This window comes from Engystomops pustulosus, chromosome 1 (genome assembly GCF_040894005.1).
Source record: "Engystomops pustulosus chromosome 1, aEngPut4.maternal, whole genome shotgun sequence".
Lineage (NCBI taxonomy): Eukaryota > Metazoa > Chordata > Amphibia > Anura > Leptodactylidae > Engystomops > Engystomops pustulosus.
The window spans coordinates 242,976,162-242,999,476 of record NC_092411.1 but is presented as its reverse complement, the minus strand read 5'-3'; the positions used below and the strand labels follow the sequence as shown (position 1 = coordinate 242,999,476).

At 43.5% G+C, this 23,315-nt stretch overlaps 2 protein-coding genes across 3 annotated transcripts; one reads left to right on the top strand and one right to left on the bottom strand.

Moving 5' to 3' along the window:
• The first annotated feature begins 6,536 nt into the window (after positions 1 to 6,536).
• On the top strand, positions 6,537 to 9,056 carry ANKRD37 (ankyrin repeat domain 37). The gene is made up of 5 exons (XM_072131690.1): positions 6,537 to 6,677; positions 6,758 to 6,910; positions 8,278 to 8,369; positions 8,483 to 8,694; positions 8,855 to 9,056. The coding sequence occupies exons 1-5, from the start codon at positions 6,540 to 6,542 to the stop codon at positions 8,875 to 8,877; spliced, it is 618 nt and encodes a 205-aa protein (XP_071987791.1). The 5' UTR covers positions 6,537 to 6,539; the 3' UTR covers positions 8,878 to 9,056.
• A 1,099-nt stretch (positions 9,057 to 10,155) lies between these two features.
• Positions 10,156 to 23,102, bottom strand: UFSP2 (UFM1 specific peptidase 2). 2 transcript variants are annotated; one of them, XM_072122894.1, is made up of 12 exons: positions 23,005 to 23,102; positions 22,432 to 22,510; positions 21,212 to 21,395; positions 21,065 to 21,128; positions 20,018 to 20,175; positions 19,616 to 19,808; positions 18,931 to 19,077; positions 17,542 to 17,706; positions 15,863 to 15,987; positions 14,940 to 15,016; positions 13,664 to 13,788; positions 10,156 to 10,293 (listed from the first exon to the last, which is right to left on the bottom strand). In XM_072122894.1, the coding sequence occupies exons 1-12, from the start codon at positions 23,005 to 23,007 to the stop codon at positions 10,207 to 10,209; spliced, it is 1,407 nt and encodes a 468-aa protein (XP_071978995.1). In that variant the 5' UTR covers positions 23,008 to 23,102; the 3' UTR covers positions 10,156 to 10,206. The 2 variants fall into 2 exon arrangements, with proteins under 2 accessions (XP_071978995.1, XP_071978996.1); XM_072122895.1 differs by having other exon boundaries at positions 20,018 to 20,172.
• Between the last annotated feature and the right edge of the window lie 213 nt (positions 23,103 to 23,315).

The window sequence follows — 23,315 nt, the reverse complement described above, 5'->3', positions numbered from 1 at the left end:
GTAAGTAGAGTATCATTTTTTTAAAAAAAATAGGCTTGGCATGCTCAAGACAGGGAGGGTGGGGGCAGGGGCTGGCTTGCTATATAGTGGAGGGGGGCAGGGTCTGGTAGGCTATATACTGAGGGCCAGCTGGTGCCGGAGCATATTTTCATTAATACAAGAAACCCCCGATTGTTGATTTAAACTTTATATTAAAATCCCTTTTGGCGCACCAGAGTACGGCACGGCGCACTTTTTAAGTGATAGGTTTCCTTTAAATATGAACATGACAGATATATCTCAGTAAGATTCCATAGAAGCTCTAGGAGGAAAGAAATAGGGACAATGTAAGCAGTGCATCTAGCCCGGGGCGTAACAATCATGGTCCCAGGGTGTGTGACCGCGACCGGGCCCCTAGTTAGAGCAGGGCCCACAGCTCTCACAATTCAATATAAGAGCATGTGCCCTGTGCCACTACAGGAAGAAAAGAGCGTATGGGGCACATGTTTTTTCTATTGAAGTCTGAGTGCCACAATCTGCTGTCAGACCATTCCCCCTGACATAAGGGGGATGGGGGTCTTTTGCTCACCTTTGAGCACAAGCCGGGTGTAGCAGGACAGAGAAGAGAGACCTGCTTCAGCTGTGCCTCTCCCTCTGAAGTCTAGGCAGTGAGGAAGGCGTAGGGTCTCCCAGCTAACATGTCTGCTGGGATCCCTCAGTAAATATGTGGAAGCTTGTGCTGTCTGTAGTGATGGGAAGTCATTAGGAGATCATTAGCCTCCGCTTACTAAGAAGAGCCGCTCCCTATTACAGGGATTATTAATGGGGAGCTGCAGTCCAGGCAGTCACCCCACTCCACACCTCTTTTAACCCGATTGTATGTTTAGGATTTTTATTGTTTATTTATATCAGTTCTAGGGAAAAGAGGGGGGGGGGGGTGATTTGAACTTTTAGTTTTCTTTACAATTCTGTAGACCACCCCAGGGTGGTTTTTTCACTGATCGGTGGTCAGTTTAGAACCTGTTCACTGATAACAGTTGATCAGTGGAAAAAACTAAAGTGTGAAAAGGTTCATTGAAAATAATGGTTCAGTAAAGCCCCTTCTACTGTACACCATGGGGCTCATTTACTTGCTATACATAAGTGTATAATGCTGGGTACGACCGATTCATTAAGAAGAAATCATGAATCTGTCGCTTTCTCGAAATGGCCCGACAGAGTTTACCAACTTTTTTGTGGTGCACTATAGCATAGGGCGCGCAACACAATTTGTGAGTTAAATACACCACTTGGTCCGAATCAGTCGGCACGCCCATAATTTGTGTCGCATGGAAGCCAGCGCAGCTGCGCCACAAAAGGGTTGCGTGCGACACAATAGCGGCGCAGACACTTCTTAAATACCTGTGCAAGGTTTTAGCCTAGAAGAACATGCATGGTCCGACAAAAGTGCAACACGAAGCCCTTAGTAAATGTGCCCCCATGTATGTGATCACAGCAGCCTCCATGGAGGATGAGGAGGAGTAGAAGTCCATGGAGGCTGCTGTGATTTCATGTAGTCCCATTCAGTACAGAACAGGTACAGTTTGCTATTGTTAAGAGGCTAAAGGACCTGAGATGATGTCACCCTGGTCACATGACATGAACTGCTGAATAGTAAGGAGGCATAAGGCATGAGGAGGAGTAGATGGGAGGGGCCGATCGAGAAGGACACGCCTTCTCTGATGGTAGGTAATAGAAGATAAAAGGTGATTTATGTGGATGTAAGCAGTTAAAAGGGCTCTATAGGAACCTGTCACTAGCTGCATATGTGAAAACGTGGAGACAGGTTTCCCATTAAGTGCAGAGTTCAGTGGCAGAAGCTAAAAGAAAACATTATTAATCTCACTATCCCCTGCAGGCTGCTATCATACATGCAGTATTGTGGGCTAAGTACATGTGGATACAAATGAGAAAAACAAATGTCTCCCTGGATACTTTTCTATCATCTGTCTCTGTACAGCGCTGCACACACTATTGGCTGGTACTTGCACAGCTGTCGTCATCCATCGCCATTCATAGTGTTGGTCCTGCCCTAGGCACTCTCAGGACTTACACCCCTATCGGAGCCACCAAGCTAACGCCTCTGCCCATAACCCCCAGCATGGAGTCCAATGATCCACTGTAAACATTAGATTCCTAAGCTGCTTCAGGCTGTGTTCACATGATGCATTTGCCTTGTGTTTTGTAATGCATTGGGCAAAAAACTTCATCACATGTAAATACATTTTCTTAGCAGCAGGAACACGCATATAGTGTGTGAAATTGTTAGTAATCACTATTAATAATAAAAGACAAGACACATGTTGTTACTTCCAGGACACACGTGTTTCATGCATTTTACCCAAAGCATTTGCCAGGGCACCATGAGACTGCGGCCTCCGGATGTGTTCACACTTCGCACTAGAATTACATCTAGGAACGCAATTCCAGATACAGAAGTGGGGAGTTTCATCAATCAGTGATAGAGGGAATGGTTATCCTTCCTTGTCTATAACATAGCTCCCAAGCCTCCCAGATTTGGCGGGACAGTCGTGGTTTACCACCGATTTCCCACCATCCCAGGTGGTTGGTAGAAGGCCCCAGGCTGACCCTCACTGCCCCGCCTCCTCCTGGTCCCATACACTACATCTGCAGAGCAGCCAAAGCAGCAAGGCCAAGAGGAGGTGGGATCAGCTCCCTGCTACCTCCTCAGGTGTATGAAGGAGTCATGTGAGGAGGTTGCTCCTCCACCTCAACTGGCCTCCCTTCCTACAAATCATAGTCAGAGTCCGAGAGAAAAGAGACTGCTGCGAGGGATCTAAGGAAGGTAAGCAACAGTTTTTCTTTTTCTAATACCCAGAAACAAGGGAGAAGGGCCACTGTAAGAGCAAAATAGAGGACAGGGGCCACAGGAAAGCAGGATGGAGAATAGGGGGCCACAGGAAGAGCAGGGTGGAGGACGGGGCCACAGGAAGAAAAGGATGGAGTACTAGGGGCCACAGGAATAAAAGGATGGAGTACTACGGGCCACAGGAAGAGAAGGATGGAGGACGGGGCCACAATATGAGGGAAATGGAGGACAGGCTGCCACAATATGAGGGGGTAGAGGACAAAGGCCATAAAATGAGGAGGATGGAGGACAGGGGCCACAATATGAGGGAGATGGAGGACATGAGGCCACAATATGAGGAGAATGAAGAACAGTAGGAGGGGGATGAAAGACAGGTAGCCACAGTATGAGGATCATGGAGGAGAGGAACCACAGTATGCAGAGGATGAAGGAAGAGAGGGGCCACATTATGAGGGACAGGGACCACAGTATGATGAGGATGAAGGACAGGGACCACAATATGAGGAATATGGAGGACAGGGGGCCACAATTTGAGGAGGATGGAGGAGTGGGGGCCACAATATGAAGGGGATAGTGGACAGGAGGCTACAATATTAGGGGGTTGGAGGACAGGAGGCCACGATATGAGGTAGGATGGAGGACAGGAGGCCACAATATGAGGAAGGTGGAGGACAGGGGCCACAATATGTGAGGTGGGATGGGGGTAGTTGTTCCGAAAGCGGGGGCATTATAAGTTTGGGGAGATAAATATACATATATGTTGCTGAGTTGCATTATGGCTCCGAAGTGGGATTGGCGACAGGAAGGGGCATTATACTATGTGGGGGCCATTAAGGTCGATATTGTACTATGTTTGCAGGTGGGGCAATGGGTGTGGTTTAGAAAAAAGGGGGATAGACATTTTGTGCCTCTTTCTCTCGTACAAAAGTTGGGAGACGTGCTTTAGTTGGCGCTGGTGGTTTTGAGTGATTTTTGCAGTAAGTCCATCTATGTCCGGGGTCTCAAACTCGCGGCCCGCGGGCCAACATTTTGCGGCCCCCACCTGGAAAAGCACCGCCCGCCGTGAATACGGTCGGTCAGGTCGCGCTGCATGGAGAGGGCTCACGGGCTGAGCCCTCTCCATAGCCGGTAAGTCTTTGCTGCATATTGCAGCAAAGGCTTACCGGTAACACCCACGATCGGTGCTAGCACCGATCGCGGGTGCTTTCACAGCGATGGCTGCCGGCAGCCTCAAAAAGATAGCGGCGCATGGGCGCCTCCATCTTACCTGGGATCGCCGCTCCCCCGGGGGCAGCGATCCGTCTCCATGGTAGCCTCGGGTCTTCCGTAGACCCGAGGCTATTTCGTTTTAACCCCTTCATTACAATGTGCTGATAGCACATTGTAATGAATGAGGAGGAAAATCCCCATATACTGCCATACTGTAGTATGGCAATATATGATAGGATCGATCAGACAACCTAGGGTTAAAGTACCCTAGGGAGTCTGAAAAATAGTATAAATAAAAATAAAAAAAAGTTTTTTAAAAAAAAATTATAATAAAAAAACATTAAATTTCAAATCACCCCCCTTTCCCTAGAACTGACATAAATATAAATAAACAGTAAAAATCATAAACACATCAGGTATCGACGCGTCCGAAAATGCCCGATCTATCAAAATATGATAACGTTTTTTACAATGCGTTTAACCCCGTTACGGAAAATAGCGCCCAAAGTCGAAAATGGCACTTTTTTGCCATTTTGAAAAATATTAAAAAATCTATAAAAAGTGATCAAAAGGTCGTACAGTCCTAAAAATGATATAATTGAAAATATTGTCATATTTCGCAAAAAATGACACCACCCACAGCTCCGTACACCAAAGTATAAAAAAGTTATTAGCGCCAGAAGTTGGCAAAATCAAAAAAATAATTTTTGTACAGGTTTTAATTTTTGTAAATGTATGAAAACATTATAAAACCTATACAAATTTGGTATCCCCTTAATCGTACCGACCCAAAGAATAAAGTAGACATGTCATTTGGGGCGCTCAGTGAAAGACGTAATATCCAAGCCCACAAGAAAATGGCGCAAATGCATTTTCATTGCATTTGAAATTTTTTTCCCGCTTCCGAGTACATGGCATGTAATATTTAATACCATCACTATGAAGTGCAATTTGTTACGCAGAAAACAAGCCGTCACACAGCTCTTTACGTGTAAAAATAAAAAAGTTATAGATTTTTGAAGGTGGGGAGTGAAAAATGGACATGAAAAAACAGGAAAGGGCCCGTAACCGGTTAATCCCCTTCCCTCCGGTACTTGAAGAAGATGAAGTCGCCGCTCTGAACCCACTTGGTGAAGGTCAGAGCGGCGACTTCATCTTCTTCGATGGGAGGGACACGGGGAGGCAAGTACCGGGGGGGATGGAGTGTCCCTGACTGGGCTCAGTGCGGTAGGAGCTTGGGACCCCTCGGTGCACAGGACGCGTTCATAGAGAGAACACGTCTCCCCGCTCGGGGCTTTCCTTGCGCTGGGAGACGCCATGACATTTGAATCTGAATAATGATATTTTGTAAGCGCATTTTGTGTGGAAAACTTGATGCGGCTCAGCCTTACCCAGAATCTACCTCCAGCGGCCCCCAGGTAAATTGAGTTTGAGACCCCTGATCTATGTGATAAATGTACAATGTGTAATAATCTTTCCTATGGAGAAGCTCTATAGATAAATGGGCCCAGTAGGTGGAAGCGAGGGTAGTGGTATATCTACTATAGAGGTGTGTAATGTCACTGCTATGGGACCCATGAGGAGAGGAGGCATAGCCCTCATCTGTTTCCTTTCACAATGGCACCACTAAGCAGAACGTTAAAAAACATCCATTTTTTGAAAATGCATCAGTTTTTGAAACTTTTAAATTGAGATAATTGGTAAAACCGGTCAAAATCACATGCGTTTTTTAACGGACTGCTTAAAAAACGGCTCAGAAACGAGTTCAAAACTCCACGTGTGTTGCCGCCTTAATCACATGCTAAGCTTACATTGTATCTCCTCTGCATTTGCTAAAACGCAATGTGACCTCAGCATGTGATCACCATTCAAGTCTTTCAAATGTGTCAAAAATGCAGGTCATCGTGTGAACGCGGCCCTGGAAAGAGAGAAATCCCCACTTTAGTTCTTGTTTTTCTTACAACAGGAGGGGACTGGAGGGATTTTGCCACAATTTGGGACTTTTGGAGAAGTTGCCCCTGATAAATGCCTCTCCTACACCCGCAGTCACAGGATAGATGTGAAAAGTGTAATGTGGGGTTCTGTTCCATCTCACAACTAGTCACAAATCTGGGGCAAATCATCAGATGTCACCATTTTGGAACCTGCTGCCCATTCCCCCATTGTCTGCAGTGACAGCCGGCCGGTGCTTCATCCCAGCACGTATATGTGAGGAGATAATAGAGAGCCCCGGCTGCTTCCTCCTCGCCATACGTGCACTGCTTGGCCTCCCGCTCCCTTCCCCCTCAGCCTACGTGCCGGCTCACTACAGCCCACATGTCAGCCAGGCAGGTTACGTGACCACAACACAGAGGCAGAAGGCAGGAAGACCGCCCACAACCACACTACCAATCAGCCGCAGCTTTGGGCGGGCCTTTGATGACATAATCCAATCCGCTGAGCTGTGGGCGGGGCCGCATGCCGCAGAGGGGCCACGTGTGGGATGTTTGAGTACGTGACGGGGGGCGGGGCCTCGCTGAGCTCCAGAATTAGAAGAAGTGGGAGGCGCGGGCTGTGTCCTCAGATCGCGGAGCGGTGTCAGGAGGAGAGGATGCTGCAGCACAGGGAGGACGAGGAGGAGGTGAGCGGGAGATACCGCTGCACTGTCATGTCTATGACATCTATGTGGGACATGTCACTAACTGAACCCTCTCATTGTAGTTGTTCAGCCTGAGCCAGCTGATGCAGCCGGGAGCAGCTGTGAACTCTCCCGGAGATGCCCTGGGGCAGACGCCCGCACACCTGGCAGCACACGGCGGGCACGCGTTCTTCCTTCTCTGGCAGCTGCAGACTGGAGTGGACATTAACCAGCAGGTATTGGACCATCTCTCTCCTCTTCTAGGGGATTATTCACACCTTTCTTCTAGTCTATTGCGCTATTACCTGTTATGTCAGTATAGAGAAGTTATGGCATAGTGTGAACAGAGCCCAGAGCTTCAGGTACTCTATTATGTTGCTGTATACAAGGGAGTCATTATTGACCAGATCTGTAACATTGGGGGCAGTGGTGCTCTGTACTCCTGTCATAGCCCCCAGATCCTTACATTTGGGAGCTGTTCCACCACATTCTCCATAGAATTTGGTCACAGGATATGCTGATGGGTCAAGCACCACATTCTTGTTAGTGGTTTCCATCATCAGCAACAGATCTGCACTAACTAGCTGACTAGTGGGTCCAAATGCTGGGATCCTCCCAAACCTTGAGTATGGGGGTCCTGTTATCGCCAATGGGTGGTGCAGTGGAATCGGTATATGTCCTGCTTCTCCACTCAATAAAATAGGAGCACCAGAGATGCTGTAATACTATGAGTATGTTACTACATGAGTACCAGAGAACACTCTGCTCAGTAATTCCCAACACTGCCATACTATGGAATGGAATGATGCAGCCTCGCCTCATCACTAGATCAATGAGCCCACTATTCTCCGGATTGCTTGGGTAGCCATTTTTGTGATCATTGAGTCTCACCAGTCAAACCTTTGCTGATCATAACTTGGTAAAAAAAACTTTAACCTAGATAGGCCTGGTGTGTGGTCTGCCCGTAATCATGAGATGATGGGGGTCCTCTGTCCCCATGTAAAAGGAGTGGCAGAGGAGATTCCTTGGAGAAGAATAGAGAAGCAGAGCCCATTTATCAGGGATGGGGACCTCTGTATGGAAGAACTTTGGCAGTCAAACTGTTCTATATATATCGCCCCGCTCTTAATAATGCATAGTGTATAAGCTCTAAGGGATGATAAAATCATAGCTCCCATGTGAAAATTGTTGATGTTCTCTTAGAAAATTAATATTACTTTGTTCCATACAATACAGAACACCTCTCACTACTGTAGCTGATCTTGCTTCAGTTTCCAGTAGTATTAGTGCGGTTTCCATTCCCTATCTTGTTAATACGCCTTCAGTAGAAATCCTGGAGTACTTTGTTTACCCTCCCTATGGATGGGATACATTTCCTCTCCATACAGGGAGTGCGTGCGAGCAATGTTTCCTATGCAGCCCACAAGATCAGCCTTTGTTATTGCTGGATCAGACTTCTATAGGATTACAGGCTGAGCTCACACACAGGTTTATGTCTTTGACCTTTTTGGGCTACAATGTAAAGTTCTTGTCTTGCTATACACAGTGCACTGGGAATATAGATATATTTTAGTTAATATATACCTTTTGTGTTTCCTTCTAGGACCTTTTTGGAGAGACCCTGATTCACAAAGCGGCCCGTTCTGGGAGTCTGGAGTGCCTGAGTGTGCTTGTAGCTCATGAAGCCAGACTAGAGTAAGTCTATGTGCTGCTTGATCAGTTTCTGGTAGATCTCAGGCTAAATAGTATTTTGTAATTTTCTAATCGTATTTATATAGTAACAATCTATAAATTGTTTGCCTCCACAGTGTCTGTAATAAGGAAGGGCTCACACCGGAAGCTTTGGCCTTGTCTAATGGGTTTGAGGAATGTGCAAAATATCTGGCGACTGTGAAACGCACGCAGGACACATTCTCCAGAGCGAGGTCCTCCATGCAGGAGCTGAAGGAGACGACAGCTGGTATGAAGAGGGAACAGTGCAACATGGCGGCTGCTTATGGGAAGAGGAGACGCTCAGATGGTGCGTATTCCTGAAGTCACGATTAGTCTGGGGCGTCTGATAAAGTTATGTCTCTGTACCCAATTCTGGCACATGGGGTGATCCCTGCTTCTGGAATGTTAATTACTGATATAAAGCGAATATATTTACACAAGACCCATAACATGTCTTTTCTTTACAGGCTTCTTGCTGATGGACACATGAAGATTTCTATATGTTCTTGGCATGTTTTATGCTTCTGTGAGGAGCTCAAACCTACTGGCTTACACTAAGCTGGATTACACCACCACCTCTCTGCTGGAAGGAAGAGGATTTGTTCAGGACTTGGTTATAGGGGACGGGGGAGTTTATATCATTTTTCAATACTGCATGTTTTTTAAATAAAAAAAAAATATATATATTGTATATTGTGTTATTTACTAAAACCATTTTTTAATCAAATTTTTAAGTTAAACACATTTCAGATTTCTCTTTCCCATATTCTATCCATTAGCCACACAGTAAGACCGTCCTTCCTGTGTGTACATTACCTTATTTATCAGCAATCCAATACAATGATGGTGATTATGTTTAGGTAGATAAGACAGGGATCCACCAGCTGCAACAAAGGATGTCACAGCTCATCTACTCCCCATCCTGCAGGGGTTACTGAGCATGTACAGAAAACACCTGTAAAAATCAATGGGAACCGCACAGCTGATGGGGTAGGAAGGAACAGACATCTTAAACTTGCTGGACTACAACTGCAGGATAGATTATATTTTTAAAAATATTATAAGAAACAAAAAATCTTAATACAACTGTCAGTGGGACCACCCATCCTAAGAAGAAGAACTGGGGATAGCAAGTCCAACTGATCTACTCTAACACATACATCTGGGTTTCAGCCTTTTGGAAGTCCCATAGAAGAGCGCTCCATCCTGTACTCATCTTTGGGTTAGATAACAGGACAGCTGTGAGGTTACATTCCAGTTGTGAGCATGTCTAGCACATGCTAGAAAATCTCCTGGTTTATACGTGGAATATGTCTACAGATGCAGTATTCATAGACTGGCAGACATCCAGCAGCAGCCATGAAAAAGTGTAGAATTTCCTTCCACTAAAAAGTTAATTTAATTTAGAGGCTACGGCGGGCGGGTACCCTCCCCAGGATCCACTGAGCGTACACTATGGGAGGTCTGCAGTGATGTAACTACTCAAGTTAGAGACACCTGCCTGCTTTCACAAGGGAAGTGCTGAACAGGACAACGTAGGAAATCCTTACAGATTAATGGCAGAGATGTGAATGGTTTGTGTGTATGGGGTAATGGTCAAGATTACTACCATTTTACATTTATCCCCTTCCTGTGGTGGAGTAAAATTAGGAAACCACCCCTTTAACGAACATCCTGAACAAATATAAAACTGTTATTTGAATAATAGGTATTTTTTTTCATGACACATTCCTTATAAGTTTTTATCTGAGATGCAAGAGGAAAAATGTCAAGACAATAAAAGTTTTTATTCAGATGTTACTCTAACAATTGTTACATATTAAAATATTACAGGTCGTTGAGGTAAGCAGAGATTATAGTAAGCATCTGCAGTCCAGAAATCCTCTCCTTTCCATCCACACCATCCCTGGGGAGAAAAACAAACTTATCAGCTGCTACAGCAGATTTGATGCAGAAATCTGTGCACTTGTGTCCTCCCCCTGTGCTGCTACCATGAGATTACAACAGGGAGGGAGGCTCATGCAGAGTGTGACAGCCTGTGAAGCTACAGCTTGGAGGTGGTCTAGTAATGCCGCCCCCCTCAGGCTCATTAGCATAATTTCAAAAGATGATTTTTAGAAGGAAGGAGGCAATGGATAACAAATAGAAGATTACCACAGTCTAGGTGCATGGATCTATGAGTAAGTGTCCCTGGTTTAATATGATGGATTTTAGTGGTAGATTTCCTTTGTAAGTGGTTTGCAAAAAAAAAATAAAAGAAAATAATTGTCCCTTCTCTGCTTTTTGCATTGTTCCAACATTCTCTGCCAACACCAAAGGAGTGCCAGCTACAACACCAAAGCAGGGCAAGTATGATTTTTTTTTTCTTTTTTTTTTTTTTATGTTAACCCCTGCACAGGCTCCAGAGGTATACCTCTTTACCAACCCTTAAAGGGGACCTACCACCACGATTCTACCTATAAAAGGTAGAACGGGTGGTAGGTGGATAAATGGGACGTAAGGATAGCCCTTTTGTAAACTTTAATCAGTTGATATGCTAATTTAATTAAGCGGCTACTGGGGCGTGGAGTAGCCGGACATGAGGCTACTAGTCGCGGCTACTCCACGCCCCAGTAGCCTTGTTCCTCCGCCTACCGGGTAATCTTCGGCGCGCAGCTCCTCGTAGCTGCGCGCCCTCGTGCGAATATCCTGCGTTCTGCGCAGGACGCAGGCCTACGGGTGCGCGGCCGTAGCTCGGTGCTGCGCGCCGAAGATTACCCGGTAGGCGGAGGAACAAGGCTACTGGGGCGTGGAGTAGCCGCGACTAGTAGCCTCATGTCCGGCTACTCCACGCCCCAGTAGCCGCTTAATTAAATTAGCATATCAACTGATTAAAGTTTACAAAAGGGCTATCCTTACGTCCCATTTATCCACCTACCACCCGTTCTACCTTTATAGGTAGAATCGTGGTGGTAGGTCCCCTTTAAAGGACATCCAGCAGCAGGATGAATGATTGTAAACCAAACACACTGACATACTGGCGTCTATCCCCTCTGGCAGGATCTGCTCTTCTTTTAGGTTCTTGTGTCCCATTTTTTTTTAAAGGCTTTTAAAATTATGCAAATGATCCTAAGGAGCTATCGGAGTCCCTCATTTGCATATATTTTTAAAACCTTTTTTTCTTAAAAACAAAAGGCATTGAAAGCTTAAATAAGAACAGATCCTGCCAGAGGGGTAACACACCAGTATGTCAGTGTGCTTGGTTTACAATCCCTTATCCTGGTGGTAGATGTCCTTTAATATATTTTTGCGGGGAACCCTAAGGGGGTGTAATCGACAATAAAAAAAAACCTGAAATTGAAATGCCATGCAGTGTTATCCCTGCAGACACAGTAACTAGTGTATTTGTGCCATATATTGCTGAAAACAGAACAGTCTTGATGACTACTTTTAGCACATAATGTGACAGCATTAGTCAACTATGACTATCCAACCTTTGTTGTCTATAAATAATAATATAGAATTAACGCATTTAAATAGATGTGTTTCATGTTGACGTGCGTTTACATCTTTGGGTTATTCTGCATAATCTGATTTTCCTAAATATGTAGCCTTGCATATCTGGATTTGGAATCGCCTCTCCCTTAGCACCACAGTCAGTCTGGGACTTTATGTCACATTAGTGTTTTTGCATTTACACATTCCAAGGGCCAAAAACGTTCTATTATTCTCTATTGGCTTTGCTAAATCAACCTGTTTTTTTTGCACCCACTAATTAAAGGTACATACAGGTAGTTCATGAATTTTTATTAAAGGGAACCTGTCAGATTGTTATTCATGTTTTAACTAGAAAACTTTTTTTTTCTCGGCTCCAGTACAGTAATGTGGCTACCAACTGTATGGCTTTTTAATGCCTTGCTAGTTTTGCAGAATAAAATCACATACACGAATAGGGGGAGATTTCCAAGTCAGAAGCAGTGAAAGAATCGCAAATTCTTGTGTAGGGAAATAATTTGTGATTAAGTTAGCAAATATGTCACCTCTACTACACAAGGTGGCTCCCCCGATGTCCGCGCGGCCAAGCCTCCTTCCGGACGGCAGGCGCATACTATGACGCGGCCGCTGATGACGTCATAGTATGCGCCTGCCGGCCGGGAGATGTCGTGGCTGCACCCTCCAGGCTTTTATTGAAGGCGGAATACAGAAGAGGAGCCGCGCGGACATCTGGGCCGGTGGAGGGTGAGTATATAATTTTTTTTTTTGACTCGCGTATAAGGTTTTTCAGCACATTTTTTGTGCTGAAAAACTCGGCTTATACACGAGTATATACTGTAATCAACTTAATATAAAGAAAATTTAAATATACTTTATCAAAGGAGATTCTCTCTATACCCTCATATTAGCCCTATCCGGCCTGCTAAACTGCTGACATCAATGCTCAGATCTGTCATTGGTGAAAGCAGACAGTACTTAAAGGGAACCGGTCACCAGGAGACCCATTTTTAGCACTCCCCCAGTCCCTACAGAGCATAGTACATACGCTGCAGAAAAAAAGATATGTTATATTGTACCTTTCATTAGCATGTGCTGTGTGACTAGGCAGTTGCCAAATGGGAGGGGCTGGAAAAGAGCAGTTCCCCCCCACCCTTGGGGAACAGCTCCTCCATGTGACCTTTTCAAATATATGAAAACACCCATCACTGGGCTTAGCGACGCCACCTGTTCCTCTACAGCCAATCCCGAGTGTGGGGAATTATTCATATATTTGAAAAGGTCACATGTTTCCCAAGGGTGGGGGGAACTGCTCCTTTCCAGACCCTCCCAATAGGCAACTGCCTAGTCACACAGCAGATGCTAATGAAAGGTACAATATAACATCTCTTTTTTTCTGTAAAACCAATTTTTTATACAAAAACACTTTGGCAGTGTATGTACTATGCTCTGTGGGGACTGGGGGAGTGCTAAATATGGGTCTCCTGGTGACAAGTTCCCTTTAATATGTTTATAGAGAAAAAAAAGGCTAAGACGCCCATTAGGAAATACACACAGTGCATCAGAGAATAGTAGACATTGAGCAGATATCTCATGGTTTTAAAGCAAACTAGTAGCAGGTTTTATGCTCCTCACTAAGGAGTGATCTGAGCAGGTTAGCAGGCAGGATAAAGACAGAATAGGAGAGAATGGACCGATATGCTGAATGACAGCTACTCTATAAATATTGTCGACATTAGGCAGGAGTTCCGGAATCTATTTCCTAAAAACATAGTTTGCATAATGTTTAGTATATACAATGATACCTTTTCCACAATGGTTTGCAGATCTTCAGCTCCTTTGTAATGTGGATCTAAGATTAAGAATTTAATTTCTCCTGTCGTCTCACTCCAATTTACTCCAAGAATTGTATGTGCCAGTACACCTCCCCCTACAGTCACAGGTGGAGAAAGAAATCAAAACAGGAAAAAGGAGGATGCAGAACATTAAAAGGAACCTGTCATCAGAAAGTGGTCTAATGAACTACTAGCAGTATGTTATCTAGCAGCTTTACACCTTAAAGATCATATTTCTTTCATGGCCCTGCATGGTTCCATCATCCACAAAAGCAACTTTGAAGTGAAATGTAAATTGGTTGTATAAAGTCAAGGAGGCGGAGAGTTTAGCAGTGAAGTCAAGCTCTCCCTGCCTCTGAACACCTCCTCCCATGATTTACATCATGCGCCAGGAGATCTGGTTAGTGAGGTCTCTGGGTGCAGGACCATCACTTTCTAGTTAAGGGGGAATTCTGAGACAAGGAAAGCTAGACTTCAGTGTTCTCTCCGCCTACTTGACCTCATACAACAAATTTACAATAACTTCAAAGTTGATTTTTTGGATGATGACACCACGCCAGGCCAAAGAAATATTATATATACACACATACACACATATATATATATATATATATATATATACACACACACGTTTATTTCTGCTGACAGTTTCCCTTTAAACATATGGACATTCTGTTAACTATTTTTCAGACTACATGTTTCATTCCTGTACCAAGTAAAGCAACCTTCCAGTCTGAAGAGATCAGTGCATTCATGGTGTTAACACACAATAACTGCTAGAAATATCTGATGAAATGAGAGATGTGAACTGAGCCTTATCTGTGCAGTGAGGGAGCCATTACATATGGTCCCATGTGGCTCCTGTGTTATCTACACATTGAAGTGACAATTTATTATTATAGCGCTTACTATTAAAGTTTTCCTCTATGACAGAGATGACTGGAGGTAAAGTGAGTGATCTCTACAAAACAGGAAGTGTCAGCTTATAAAAAGGCTCAGTGATCAGGGTAGAAACTTTGAGATTCTATGAGTATTTAAAGGGGGAATTCACATGAAGACAAGTTTCTTAAATACACTCAGGATAATAAAATAACACATTCTATAATTCACTGTTATTAACAAAAATGCAGCATTTCACAGATATAATTCCAACCTGTCTCTATCAGTCCTGGTGTTATCAAACTGGTTGTGCCCGGATCTGACCGTAAATCTTCCGATTATGGTCGGATAATTCCCTCTAGCTTACCTATCATCACTGGGGTTCCTTCCGTCTGAAAATGAGTAACAAGGTCCCTTCCTCTGGATGCCAGTTCCGTACCCTGACTGTGGAGGCAGAAAATATGGTCACGGGGCATTCATATCCATATTATCAGATAAACACTGTAGAGGTACATTTCTTCTATGGCCATTTATTTAAATGTACAGCAGTAATCTGAAATGTTACAGTCAAATAACACACACAAAATAAAATTATTAACCCTTTCCCTGTCATCCTGACGGGTGGCTCTTCAGTAGGCAAGGACATATTCAAATACATCCTGGCTTCTAAGAACCATAAGTTTTAATTGGTAGCACCTATAAACAGAGTTCTGGTGTAGCTTTAAAGAGAGGTAGAGGATTGTATTTTTTTTTTTAGATGTCACAGAGTTGTAAATCGTCTTTAAAGTTACAGTTAGGGGTGAGATCTATACAGTATCTTTAATCGACTCCAGTTCCGTGGCACCTTCAATATTAAATAGAAGATTTCTCAAGTAACATTGGTTCTAGGTGTCAATTATCATAAATTATTGCAATCTGAAGGGACTGCAGAGTGGATGGGGTGACAGTGTACAAGTATACTAAAAATACAGTCCCCTCAGCTGTACCTGAATCTGTGAAAGTGGTAATGTCTCATTTATACTAATGACTGGCTGCAGCAGCCACATACCAACAAGATGTCACTGTTAGGGCCGAATAACGGTGACTGCAGTGACTAAAATTTTAGGTCTAAGAATTACTTAACCTTTATGAATTTGTGGCCCTGGTTTGATATAAAGATTTTACAATTTACCAGAAAAATTATGCAATTTAAAATCACTGTTCACTATCCTACCCCCTTAATTACCCCACTATTGGCAAATTCTATGCTAAATTTTTCACTAAACCTAAGCCTGAGTTTTTGACACTTACTTTACAAACATGATTTTCGATGTGACCCCGAGCAGCTGGTCCAGTACCAGCTGTACCTCTATAGAGCCAATCCACTGCCGGGATCCTACAAAACTTGCGGGTTTGTCTCCAACATCTGCCAGGGCCTGGTAATAAAAACTGTATACATTAAAACAAATACATAAAATATAGCACAGCAGTCTGCACAATGTGGTTCATGTGTGTTAGTTAATGGCCAAATTAAAAGGGTTGTATGAACTTTGATTTTTATCACTATTAACACGAAAGGGGAATAACCATCTGATCAGTCAAGGTTCCTGACTTGAAAATGACAGGATCCTTGAATCTGGACAGATCCTTTTAGAAGTCTTACTGCTGTGTCATAAACAGAAGCAACAGCAAAGATGTGGATAGATTTTTAATCTTCAGAATCCAGACAACAATGTCTCCATTTCCTAGCACACAAATAGCTGAGGCTGATAATAAGGAGATATGGGTCACATACGTCCTGGAATTGGACTTTGAAAATGGTTGATAACAGGGATGGGTAGTTTGTCTTTTAAAGATATACCAAGTGATGAATCATTAAACATTACATTATAAAGCTACATTTTGTATTAAAGGACACCTTTCATCAAAATCCATCCTGATAAACCAGGGGCACTTACTCGTAGATCCAGGCCCGCGACTGTGGTAATCTTCTTATAATTGTTATGCATGGCCTCCTTCCTTCTAATATCAACTTTTATAATTATTATGATGAGCCAGTAGTTACCAGAGCCCCTCAGTGCTGTATCTTTACAGGCTGTTAAAATGAGCAGAGCGGGTCTCCCCCTGTACATCCCACTGTTACTAAACAAGCAGAGGAAGGAAGGAAGGAAGGAGAGAAAAGGGGGTTGGGGTGAGAGGTCTTCTGCTTGTTTTTAACATCCTATGAATCTGCAGCAGAGAAAGGCTCTGGTAACACCCCCAGAGCCCTCCTGTCACATTAGAATCATTTTAAAAGTTGATTTTTAGAAGGAAGGAGACAATGGATAACATATATTGGAGGATTACCACAGTTATGGTGCCTGGATCTATGACCAAGTCCCCCTGGTTTATCCAGTTTGTTTTTTTTGGTATACAGGCAGTCCCCGGGTTACGTACAAGATAGGTTCTGTAGGTTTGTTCTTAAGTTGAATTTGTATGCAAGTCGAAACTGTATATTTTATAATTGTAACTGCAGACAAATTTTTTGGTCTCTGTGACAATTGGATTTTAAAAATGTTGGGCTGTCATCAGAACCAGGATCAACAATAAAGCTTCATTGCAGACACCATTGATAACTGTTACAGCTGACTATTGTAGCCTAGGGCTAAAGTACAGTAAATTACCCGAGGTCCGTTTGTAACTAGGGGTCATATGTAAGTCAGATTTTTCTTAAGTAGGGAACCGTCTAAAATTACTTAAAAATGCAGAGCACTACCAAAGTTAATCAGATCCTTCCACTCATTTATTTATGACCCTTTAAAACATGTAGTAGGAAGAGTAAAAATCTGTTCTCTTCAATTGAATATTATGGCTGACCAGTGCATGTGTATGGGTGTATACTGTGTATACAATCCACTGTAGTCCATTACCAGCAAGGTTTCTTTCCTGCACAGATCATCATGGGCTGCAGCGAGTGTCCTCGCTCTTGTGGACAGTAATGGAGCATTTACCTGCTGAATCTCCCGATGTGTCGGAATAGATCTGTCGCTGTAACCTTGATATTTAAACCAGGAACAGATGGTCTGGAGGGAGCGATAGGCACAGCCCCAGCCGCTGTCGTCCATCCGGTCCTGCATGTAGTGATGGTAGCTGTAGATGCCCTGGACCAGGGAGACCTAGAGGGAGAGGAGACATCATTTAAGTCTTTATTCATACAGTAGAGTATTAATAACTTTACACATAAGAGAAACTATACAGGGAGAGAATGGTAATCTGTTAAATTTTATTATTTATTCATTATAAAATTAAGGCTCATCAGCATAATTTTAAAAGTTGATTTTAGAACCAAGGAGGCCATGACAAATATAAGAAAATTACCACAGTCATAGTGCCTGGATCTACGAGTAAGTGTCCCTGGTTCATCATACTTTATTTTGATGGTAGGGTTCTGTGAAACGGTATAGTTAAAATTATTTTAAAAAGTCACACAGACTTCCTACACTGATTCTGATACTTGAAGGGTCCACATTGCTCTCTGCTTCCAGGTGCTACTCAACACAGAAAAAAAATGCTGACCCAGCAAATTTCCACCCGCAATGGTAAACAACCTCAGCAAGCAGCTGCTTAAAGTGAAAACTAAACTATTAAAGGAACTAGCTACTCATAGATCCAGTTACTGCGGGTGATAATTATCTTATATTTGTTATTCAGGGCATCCTTCTTTCTAAAATCAACTTTTAAAATTATGCTAATAATCCTGAAGGGCTCCTTGCAGACTTACAAGAGCCCTTCCATGCTGCAGATTCACAGGCTGTTACACTGTGCCGAAACATCCTCTGCTGCAGTGTGATTACATTCGGCAGAGGGATAGGTGTAGTGCTGATAGAGCAGAGGATAGCAGGTTGCTGTAATTTTACAGCCTGTGAAGCTACAGCACAGAGAGGCTCTGCTAACACCTCCTAGAGCCCCCGAGGCTCATTATTTAAAATGTTTGTTTGGAGACCATGGATAACTCAAATAACAATATTACCAGAGTCATGGTGCCTGGATCTATGAGTAAGTGTCATGTTGGTTTACAACAAGTGTAATTGTAAGTGTTTATGATGATGGTTTACAACAAAATGTAATAAATAGTGTAGATGATAATAGTAAACTTCGCAAGATATTTTATCAAAGAAATGTGTTCCTGTGCCTTTCTTCCTGTATTAAGCAGTTTGTATAAATCAGCCTTCTGTCCTGCACCCACTCACAGCTGAGAGATAAGGAACCTGATAAAGTGTCTAATGACTTATCACCCTACAGACTCAGACAGCTGAATCATCAAGGCAAATATGCTCTACGTATGGAAAGAGTTCATCTTTAGACCAGGCAATCCTTGAAAAACTTATAGTAGTACTTACAGTCCCTCCCTCTAGAGATGGATGGTTTAGATGTATATGTGGGTTTCTAAGATATCCGTCTTTGTACGGCTCATCCGGGAAATGATAGGCATTGGCTCTTTTGAAATATGGTCTGTCAAGCGATAGGTTAAATTCACCATGTAATACCTAAACAACAAAAAGGAAGCAAAGAGTCACAAAGCATAGGCACACTGACAATGCATTTCTCATAAAAGGGGTTTTCCCACAAAGAAAAGTTAGGCTCTATCCACGGGATAGGGCCTTACTTGCTGATCAGTGGGGGTCTCAGTGATGAAACTCCCACAGATCACGAAGCCGATGGAGATTGGTGAGTGCGGCCGTCTTCTCCATTAGTCTCAGGGACCCCTCATTTCCGTGAAACCCCCACTGATCAGCACGGGATAGGGCCTAACTTTTCTTCGTGAGTAAACCCTTTAAGTTGTGTCTTCCTTTATCCCCCCTCTTTATTAGCATTTAGATGCCGGTTTCCAATCTATGAATACAGAGGAGCAAAGCTGATTCCTTTCAGGTGCACAATTTCTAGCGGTATAATGGGCGGCTATAGCTGGCAGCATATTCTGGAGACAGATCTATTTAACATTACATAAAAGAATTTTCCAAACTGCCATTTATTACTGTAATATTTGACGCACAAGTCCAGCAATGTAACTTCCCCGCTACAAACCTTCCTACAATCTTCTAGTTGAGACTCTGGGACTCCGGCAGGATAAATGACAGTGACAAGTTCTCCCCTCCCTGGTAGCATAAAGTGATATGGTTCTGCCACACGTATGGCCGTCCCCTTCATATATTTTAGGAGGCACTTCTCCATGTCCGCCAGCTGCTCTGTGAGCTTCTTCACAAGGATCTTCTGCACCCTGTTCAGAAAAATAGTAATATAAATCTACACTTCTGAAGAACACAGCTGATGGGTCACCAGGATGCTGATGGGTCACCAGGATGCTGATGTAGCTTACAAACAGTCCCCAAACCTGCCCATTGTATGTGTAGTCGGGTATGTCTATCATAAAAGACAGGATTTGAATCACAGAACTGAACATAAAATATTCCAGAAATATGTACCGACCTGCCCCATTTCTCTTCCGCAGATATAGACACAACCGCATCCATGGGCAGGGTGATGTTCACAAGATGATGACTGTGTGTGTTGTATTTAATGGTCGGGGTCACGGCTTTGGAAGACGTCGTCATTTCAAACATGGGGCTGAGGTTCACCACCTGCTGCTGGCAAAGGAGACAATGGATTTCAATGGGTCATCTGATAAAATGTTAAGTTCAAAGAGAAGATTAGCGACACCCACTCCCCCCCCCCCCCCCCAAAACAAACCTTTAAGATGTCCACATGTCCACTGATGCCTCAATCCTGGGGATAGGAGCCACCATTCTTCTAAAAAAAATGCTTTTTTTTTTTTCATTGTCCTCTGTCCCACCATAGCTTGGAGCTGCAGTATACAGCTATACAGCCAAGCTACCCTGCCCTCACCACAGACACTGACATCAGAATTATTGTCTGAGATTATTATTGACCATAACTAGCATCACTCTCAACCCCCTGCTTCCTGAGGGAGTGGTTAATGCTATAGCAGAGCAGAATCAAACACAACGTCCTCCCTCACCCCTCCATCAGGAATTCTCTTCAGCCTCACTGAGTTAGTAGAAAAGTTAATTTTATTTTTTAACATTCGGCCATATACAGGAACCATTTAGGGAAAAGGCAAATGCTTTTTAATCATAGTTTTTTACAAAGTACTTATTTTGGGAGGGTTGATTTGAATGGCAGGTTCCCTCTCGCTCTCAAATATTGAAATATGAAATATACTCTCTCATATATTGGGGTAAAATATATGTCTGGATTCTTGTATAATTTGCACCAATACATTATGTGCAACACACATGTATGAATGGTTTCAAATACCTTCTTAGATACCTGTCACTGATTATCTCCCCACCAACACCCATTATAAATCATGTAACCCCCACACTAGTGATGGTGCACCCATCTCACTTACGGACCTATCCTTAAAAAGTTTATAAGGAAAAAGTTTGCTACACAAAGGAACATTGTACTCAATAAAGTAATAATCATAAATCTGTCTATATTACAGCCTCATACCGTTTCCTGCAACTTTTTCTCCTTCTTCTTAGAAGATTTGCGTCTAGAATCATCATCATCAGTTCTAAAAAAATTAAAAACCATAAGTGAATTGTGGCAGCTGTCAGCGCTACATTGTAGTGATTGAAGAACTGACATTGTGCTCACGGAATAAAGCTGAAGACATCACTGCAGGGGGAATCGTCCGTCAGTATGTTGCGTGAAGTGTTGGCACCGGTGTTGGGCCATATGTACAACGGGGTGCGGCTGACATGAAGAACCAAGGAGTCCGACAGAAGCCTGGAGGATAGATTACCAAGCTCCTTCACCAAGGTCTTCTTACAGGAGGATTCTACATTAAGAAACATACATTACAGTTTTATGAATTTCACCCCCATAAAAACCATACATATAGCAGAGATTTACCAGAAGTGTCTGAGAAGGGCCCATGGCAACCAATCAGAGCCCAACAAGTTAGTATTAGTGTGTATGTTCTGTACTATTATCATTGCTGGCTATAGGCAGATGTACTTCACTGGGATCAATACCTGGAGCTGAGCTACAGCGCATGGGTTTTCAAGCAGCAAATGTGTCATCATATGCCCCCCCTGGGGCACCAGCGCGACTTGGTGCTAGGGAGGTGTTCATACATCAAAATACTAGTCTCCCTGTGGCGCTCGGGTGACGTAGCCTGAGCACCGCAGACTAATTTGCACCACTTTCATAACTTTATATTTATGTGATCGCATCATATACTGTAGAGTTATAAAAAAAAGAAGCCCACAGAAACTTCTTACTAGGACTCATCTACCATCACTAAACTAATGGTTTATGTCCTCTAACTTCTTAAGGACAGGGGTCTTTTTCAGCTTACTGTACGGACAAAGCTTCCAATTATGTTTAACACTTTATGTGGTAATAACTTTTGAACGTTTCAAGTGATTTTGAGAGTTCATTTTCGTTACATATTGTTCTTTATTATAGTTGTACATTTTGATCAATATGTGATATAAAAAAATGTATCAAAAATTTAGAAAAATTATCATTTTTTTAATGTTTGGAATATTCTGCCAAATGCCTTCTAAGGCCTCATGTACAAGAAAATATGTTTGTCTGGGTGAGCATCCAGCCGGGTGCAGGAGCGGAAGGGGGAGTTCTCCTCACCCCTCTCTAGTGAAAGCGACTGGCGCTGTAACACGGTAACATATATGACATGTCCAATATTTTCCCATGCTCAGTCACGGTGCAGTGAGGTTAGTGTGAGCTCATCGCACCCCTACTGGGTGCCACTGACATCTATGATTGAATTACATTTCCCCATACGCTTGTGTGCATGAGGCCTAATAGCCAATTATTTCTTACAATTATAATAAATATAATATACCTACCATCTGCTGAGGCCAGTGAAAATGACAGACTCAGCCCACCACGGATCCTGAATAGAACTTCTGGAGCCTCGGAGAGAACCTACACATATAACAGGTAGGTCACTGTACACGTCATCAGGCAGAAGCCAACACTCATTTATATGCCTGGACCCTGCACAATGAATCTAAACAGTGAGGGCGTTTCAGGTTATTACGCCTTGAAGTAGTTGGGGTGCTGTGAGCGCTCCATTCTCACTATCAGTGGGGGGGATCCCCCTGTTCTCCCTATTAGTGGGGGTATCCTCCGGTTGTCACTATTAGTAGGTGTATCCCCTGTTCTCCCCACAGTGGTGGTGGTGGGGGGGGGGGGGCGTCTCCTGTTCTCCCTATCAGTCGGGGAGGACCCCCATTAGTGGAGGTCCCAGTGATGAGACACTTATCTATCTGAGGATGTCATCCATGTCTCCTGAGCTTACAGGTCCCCATGATAATTTGCCAGGCCTGGGTGCACAGATCCCACACGGAGCAGGGGCAGAGTACTGTCACTAAGGTCACTTGTCTTCATGCCTGATGTGTATGAATGACGGCTCTCACCATGTCCCCTCCGCTCTGTGCTGACTGTACACTGATGCTACGCGCTGCTCTGCGTCACCTCTTCCGTCTGCCAGTTGTCAATCAATTACCACGTGTCCCATTAGCCACTCACGCGCATGCGTGGCGCCTCCACTCAGCCATACAAACTACATCTACCACAATGCATTGCTACTGCACGGAAACATCCAGCGGATCCATTTACTGCACGGGGGAGCATCGAAGACATTGAAATACTGAAAGCTAAAAAATGTCTCTATAAAAGCCGCATTTTACTTAACACATAAACAAATAACGATAAAATATAATGTGTT